The following is a 7,386-nucleotide window of genomic DNA, read 5'->3' as shown; positions in this document are numbered from 1 at the left end:
ACAATCTCAGGGCATAAAGAGGCCTCTGTGGTGGGAGCATGCCACTTTAGCGAAAAACCTCTCAAATCTATCTTTGTGTGGTGAAGGGGTAGTGATGCTAAGAGAAAGAGAGAGATACAGAGAAGGACATTTAGGTCTACAGAAGACCTAGAGGACCTATTAGACCAAATAAGTAGTACAATATCAACCAAAAAAAAGTAGTACAATATCTCCATTAGAAATGTGGAGTCATGGAAGAAAAACTATTGAAAAAGAAACTACCTACCTATGCTTAAAACATGTGTCTAAGGGAGGAGAGTACAAGCACCCATGTGGTTTATAGAAGGTGCTAGTGTGCATAATGGGGAAGGTAGTGTGAAACTCATACACGCATGTCGGGAGGTGATGAAGCCTCCCTCCTGTGAGATAACTCTTAATGTTGGAATAAGGATACCCTGGATTTTTTGTTGACGAGTGCAAGGCCAAGGTCTTTGGGGTTGGGGTCAACTTGCGTATTAGGAAATGGCTTGTACAAGTTTATCACTGCCACATGCCATGTTAGGAAATGCTTTGTACTTATCACTTCCACATGCACATATTAGGAAAATGCTTTGTAATTATCATTGCCACATGCACCTCCTCTGGTCAATTAACCATTGGATAGGGAATACACCACATCCTTTTTTCTAAAAGTTAGAAAATGGATGAAGTCTATGATGAGGTAAAATCATTTGAGACCTTCTAGTTGTGAAAAAACTTTAAGACTTTAGCACTGCCATATTGCCAGTGGAACTAAGAGTTGTAATACTAGCACATGATCTTTTCTTTTAAAAGTTAAAAATGGAAGAGAGGAATGGCTGATTAAGGAGCACTTTGGGCCACTATGGTGGCCATATAAGTTGGTTAAACCCATAAATTTTCTTTAAATACTCAAGAAAACCTTTTCAAGCATACAATCATAGATCTAGCAGCTAGAGGTAAGTTGGGCATAAATCGCCTCTTCCATAAGATGTGAAAATATAAGACATATATAAAGACAAACTGATGTAATGGCCATCCAACCTAATGTTTCCAAGACAGTAAGAATAATTAAAATCCTTTTTTTTAATCTAAAATTTTTATAATTACTAAAATTCTGAATTTCCGTAGTTCCGAGTTCCCATTTCCCTTGTTTTATAGCATTCATTCGAATCAATTAAGAAAAGAAAAATGCTGAAATTTCAAGCTGGTGTTCAACCTGCAAATTTCCATACTTCTCTGCCACAGGATAAAATCCGTCTTCAGTGGATTGAACATAATATATAATTTACAAATCTTTCTATCTGGATAACTAATCCAGAGGGAGGCAAAGCAGATTATGCTAATGACCAGATTATACTAAATAAACAGATGATTAATGATGTGCAGCTATCCTCAAAAAACGCATCTATGCTCCCAGAAACTTGAGAGAAGATACACGTTCTTCAAAATACAGGAGGTGTTCTTCAACAGTTAACCCATTTAAGATCTTTCAACAATTGTCAGGCCGCCAGGGTAGAGGCCTTTTGTCTCTGTATTCACTATGCCAGCGCTTTCTGCCTTGCCTTCAACAGATAATTGAACTGGTTTTAGCTTCAGGTATTCTGTTGGATTCCTTAGAAGGATCTGCACACTGGGGTAATGGTAGACACCCATTGATTGAGGCTTGAGAACATGAAGGTGCTCAGAAACACTGAAATCATCATTATACCTTGTGCAACGATGTGCTGATGCAGAATGATGGTGCAGGAGGATGCGTTGGGGGTGATATAATGGGTCGTAAAAGACTCTCTTCTCGCTCAAAGCTGGACATGCAGCCATTCTTTATACAACAATCCAATCGCACCAAAAAGAACCCAATTGCAAGCAGCACAAAACCCAACAAGGGATTGAGCTGCAAATACGAGCTTCGAAGGCAAGGACAGTGCAAATAGACGATAAAAGCAGGAGGAAAAGCTAAAAAAGCACAGGTGACGGTAGACGAGTGATCACGGGGAAAAAGCTGAAAAAGCAAAGAAGACGAGGGATCACGGACGCGCAGCCATTGGATGATTAAGAGGAGAGCAGGATGAGGATATACTTCCAGGAATATTCGAACACAACCATCGGCCTGCACGCCACCCACTCTGATCAGCGCCTTGGATAGCACATTGTAATTATAACGGTTTCTAATCATAACGCATACGCGGACTCTCCCGTGCTAGACGATGACCACTAAAATTTAAATTGACGATGACCACTAAAAATTAAATTGACGTGACCTCCTTATCTATTCCAGCTATTAAGTGAAGGTTCTAAGTGGATGAGAAACCAACAAGTGGTAAGAGGAGGAGCCAGAATTTTGAAATTGAACGTGATAAGTCATTCCAAACAATACCACAGAATCCCGTGGTGGGTCCCATCCCAACTCTCTCCAAGTGTTCCTTTATCCACCATTTGTTCATAGGTTCAAATTCAAGATCTCTCTCTCTCCTCTCTCTCTTTTCACATAGTTCTCCTAGATTAAGGGGAGGCATGTGGGACCTCCCAATGTTGTGGTATTAGTTTATGGTTCATCTTTCTCTCTCTCTCTCTCTATATATATATAAGGTTTGAAGAGATTCGGGTAGAATTTGAATTTGGAGGCCTCAAAAGACATGCGAAGCACATGTTTTTCCACTAGTTAGCTTAAAAGGTGAACTCTAAAAGAGAAAAAGGGTAATGTGTAGAAGAATAAAAAAATTGTGGTTGAGCTGGAGGTGAGGTGGCCACTTTAGGAACCACATGGGTGGTATATTAGGCATCCCTCATTTGTTTGGTGCAATTGCTCATTACTTATGACTAATTACACGTGAGTGATTTTTATTAATAGAAAGCTCTGATTTTTGTGAATTGCCATATTTCTTAGCTTTATCTAATTAAGTTCTTAATAACTTTAAGTGAAATTGATTAAGTTTGCTAATCTTCCTAACCTCTTAAGAATTCAATTTAGGTATCAAAGCTTCCCAAGGAGGATTAGTGTCATTCTTGTAGGAGTAAAATAGCTTAGGCCTAGGTTTAAGTAGGTACGATTTGAAATAGTTTTCCTCTCTTCTTGTAGATAGTGAGAATAAGCACTAATTAATTGAGCATTAGAGAGAGAAAAAGAGGGAGGAAGACATAACAAATATTTTACATGGGTGATGGTTTTTATGCTTTGCTCATTGATTCTTCATGGGTGCCTAAGGTACTAGCTAGAGCTCCTTTGTTCCTTATGAAGAACTTCGTGCATGTGATACCTTGGGATCTAATGTTTGATATTAACAAAGGTTTTGTGAATGCTTGCATCCAGCTCGCTTAGAGCTAGTCAACAAAGGTTTTTGTGCATGTGATACCTTGGGATCCAATATTTAATGTCAATAAAGGTTTTATGTATGCTTGCGCTCAGTTTGGGTAGAGGTGGTTAACCTGCCTGCTTGGTTATGGCTTACCATTGGGGATATTACTAGTGTTCTAGGTCATCCCCTATTTGTCATGTTTGGGTAATGCCTCCAACAAAGTGTGTAGCATGGGACATGGGAAAAAAAAACCAATAAATTTATTAAGGTTAAGGTAGGCATTGTAGGCTTTGCGAAAATCAATATGATGACATCCAAGGTCGAAGGGGACAATGTGTCTCTCCTCTAATGTCTCCTTCTATGCATTTTTTCGAGAACTCTTAGTTTTTGGGGGAGGAGAGAACAATGACCCTTCTTCATTGCACACATTTAATCATTAGAGGTGGCTCTTGCCTTGAGGGGGAGAGATCAAAGAACTGGCTAAGAACACAAGATTTAGAATCAGATGTAGGACACAATTATGGTCCTAAGGACTCAGAAAGGGGAGGACAAGGGAGAGGGCCTGATAGATGCTTCTCAATGAAAGGGGGTTCATAGAATGCGAAGGGACTCAAAGATAGGCATAAGTGGGATGTATTTTGGAGGTCAGAGAGCTTGAAGAAGAGCTTGAAAAAGTTATATGTTTAGGTGGTACAACATCAAAAGGAAGTCAAATTTTAAGGGTTATATCATATATATTTCTCTCTCTATCTATCACACGCACACGCACACGCACACACATTCGCGTGCACACACACACACACACGCGCACGCACACACACACAAACGAGAGAGAGAGAGAGAGAGAGAGAGAGAGAGAGAGAGAGAGAGAGAGAGTAGTAGGTGTGCATTTCCTTTCTCATGCCACAAGCTCCATGCAAGCCTCAACACTAGCAACATGCAACATTTGTAGACAGACAAGAAATAAATGAAGGACATTACAACAACAATTAGAAAGCACCAGGCAACGATTAGAAGATTTGAAGCACATCCTTGTGCCTTGTGAAGAGCAAGTAATGAAACTTGAAGCTAAAATCGATGCATATATCGAATCGCTTTGCAAGTATAGAGTGGACAATGAGACATTGAATTTAAAGCCACTTGTGGGATCATCATAGGTATGGTTCCTACCAACAATGGTTGCTACTTCTTTCAAGTAGTAGAAAAATGGCTGCTTTGTGTTGCTTTTAACACTTTCACTGCTTGTCAAGGCTGAAAAAATCCAAGCAAAACTCCTTAAGTTTCTTCTCTAGCTGATGATATGCAACCGCACGCTTCTCTTAACATAAAATATCGAAGCAAAACTCCTAATGTTTCTTCTCTGGCTAGTGATATGCGGGCACAAACTTTGCTATAATCCCCTTGGTCTTTCAACTCAAAACCATACTCTTGATGTGCACAAAGCCTTCTTAGCATCAATCATCGTGCATGGTTTTTTCTCTTCCTTTTCTCCTCCTTCTACTCTTCCTCCTCGTGTACTTCTTTTTGTTCACTAACTTGTTAAGTACCTCTTATTTCATTTTGCATTATTCTTGTCCACTAACTTCTTAAGTATCTCTTGTTTTATTTTGCATTATCTTTTGTTTTGGGATCCCAAAACCTAACATCTATTTCATACTTTCATTAATTTTCAACCATCAATCAAGGCCTCTTTCTCAAAGGTAAAACACAGGTTAGTTTTAACAAAAAGAAACAAGGTAATGCTTGGTCACTTGCTAAATTGTGATGGTCAAACTTGTGATTAACTTATCAATGAGATGAATCTAGCAGCCATTGCAGTTTCTTTATTTAATCAATGGCAAGTTATTTGGTTCCAAAATTAGTTCAAGGATGATCCCACCCCTAAGCACTCGCTGTTAAGAAAACCCACTTGGTAAGGGTTTTAAAAAGGCATACCCATTTTTCATGTTCTTGTGAATATGTCATTATATAGCATCTCCAATTAGTAAACCAACTTTTAATATGAACATTTGGCACCCATACCATGAGTTTAAATGGGTAAAATCTAATAAAATATACACCTCATGCAAAAGTGAGAACTAGGACTAGTGTTTCTGTTGCTACAGGTATCCGGGCCAAAGAAGCTTGACAGAGTTAGACGCAACATGATTGGGTGGTTGGATTGGATTGAGTAGACTGAGATTCTTCATGATGTATGCAATGGAGACCAGCTAGCTTTCCATGAAGCTTCGTACACAAACTAGTTAGCCATTCTCTCATGTACCACTGTTTTTTGTTGGGCATTGGAGGAGCTCGGAATCATGGCATACACCATCCCTGGGTGGTCAAAGCCTGATGCCCCGCCAGGAGGTGGCATTTGCCGTGAGGGGGGCACCTAGTTTCAATCTTATGAAATCAATATTGTGTAACCAGCCACGGCTTTAGCGATGAGGGGGATACCAAATGATCCGAACAATCCAAGCTCAAGGCAGCAAACATGATTGAAAAGGATAATCTTTTCATACAAATACTAAACAGAATAATGAATGTAACACTTACCTTATAGCCACTAAGGACACATTGAAATAAAACTCCTAAAAAATAGCATGTCAGACTTTTTGTCAGTGCCTCAGGTTGTAGTCCAGCCATTACATGCAAGTCCTCAGGGCAAAATTGTCTATGAGCAAGAAACCTTTTGAATATACACCCATGGATAATGAACCTGATATCTACAGACAAGCAACCAGTCCCTAGTGCTTTGTAGCAAGAGAAAGTGAATCCTTGCGCCCGATGATGCTGGGCAAATAAAAATGCAAGAAAACTGCCTTATCAACTGGCCCACCAACTTGATTGGATGCATCATCCTAAGACAAACAGCTTGCATGGCTTGTCAAATTGATTGGTAGAACAATGCCAGTGGTGCAGAAATACCCTGCTGCTGGCGACAAGCACGGACATACAGTTTATGGCTGATGCTAGTATCAAAAGAATCAAAGAGTCGGCATGATCTTTGTGAAGACTAGATATAGAGTATAAACGACTCCAACAGATTATGCTAAACCTACAACAGTCGCCTTCTCAGAGCTTTGGTTGAAGCTTGATAGCCTCTCATCAACAATCCAACACCAATACCTATACCCACACACATGCCCAAGCCAATTCCGACACCAACTCGAACACCGGTATTGAACCAGGTAAGCTCACCATCATCCCCCTCCAAATAAGCACCTGGCTCATATACACCGGATGATCTTGCTGACCTAAGATCCAGTTCTTGGCAGAATGCACGTTCCTCCATCTGTTTGACATGCGAGAACAATGAGCAACTTTGGGTGCAAAATGCGCCATAAAGATAGCTTTGTAAAATAGCAAAGAAAAACTTTGGGAGAAAGCAGACCAAACAGCAAAATAATCTGCAAACTTGAACAAGCAAACCTTAACATAATGGAACTCCAGTGAAATAGGTCAACTTAAATGAACGTGCATACATATTTCCAAATAAAGAATCAATTGCATGCCAATTTGGTGATAGCTCAAGTGGTAAAGGTGCTTGATTAGGACAAGGAGATCCTAGGTTCAAAACCCCACAAGCTGCTTCCTCGGCGTCATCGCCTACAGGCAGGTGCCTACAGACGGTGAAAACACATTAACTACGGGAGGATTTTGGGCCTAACTAAAGCTAGGAAAGCATACTGAATGCACGTACGTATGGCACACATCATGCACACCCATGGGCTATGTAGGCAGAGATTTCCACATCAGGCCGTGCAATGGGCAGATTAGATTTGAAAAGCATTTGCAATACTACATGTTAAAACAATCCTAAATGCATAGGATTACTGTATGAAGTAATCTGCCCCAGGAGCACCTTGGCTAACTGTCAAATGAAGTAATCTGCCCCAGGAGCACCTTGGCTAACTGTCAAATGATGGACAGGAAATCTTGCCCATCCAGCCCCCTGCCTATGATCAAGGCTACATCTATAGTACTCCAATGATGAATATAACTGCAGTATCAAAACAACAGATGAAGGAGCCAAATAATAGCAGCTTGACGTACCCGGCTGGAAAGATTGACCAAAACTGAACCATGTTTTGTTCTTTCAGACTCATCA

General features: G+C 40.2%; 1 protein-coding gene and 1 long non-coding RNA gene across 2 annotated transcripts in view; both read right to left on the bottom strand.

Annotated features, from left to right (window-relative positions):
- Positions 1–1,244: 1,244 nt before the first annotated feature.
- On the bottom strand, positions 1,245–2,140 carry LOC147636184 (uncharacterized). The gene is made up of 2 exons (XR_015266392.1): positions 1,709–2,140; positions 1,245–1,630 (listed from the first exon to the last, which is right to left on the bottom strand). It is a non-coding gene; the product is annotated as an uncharacterized LOC147636184 (long non-coding RNA).
- Positions 2,141–5,812: 3,672 nt separating this feature from the next.
- Positions 5,813–7,386, bottom strand: part of LOC147636183 (uncharacterized protein At1g01500-like) — a 2,459-nt gene continuing 885 nt past the window's right edge. The window contains exons 1-2 of the mRNA XM_086801620.1: positions 7,332–7,386; positions 5,813–6,570 (exon numbers count right to left, since the gene is read on the bottom strand). The exon at positions 7,332–7,386 is cut by the window's right edge and continues 885 nt beyond it. Coding sequence (XP_086657746.1) covers positions 6,334–6,570; positions 7,332–7,386 — 292 coding nt within the window. The 3' untranslated portion in view covers positions 5,813–6,333. The remainder of the gene's footprint in view (positions 6,571–7,331) is intronic.

This window comes from Cibotium barometz, chromosome 8 (genome assembly GCF_041138505.1).
Source record: "Cibotium barometz isolate CiBa-2024 chromosome 8, ASM4113850v1, whole genome shotgun sequence".
Classification (NCBI taxonomy): domain Eukaryota; kingdom Viridiplantae; phylum Streptophyta; class Polypodiopsida; order Cyatheales; family Cibotiaceae; genus Cibotium; species Cibotium barometz.
This window is presented reverse-complemented; position numbering and strand designations above follow the sequence as displayed.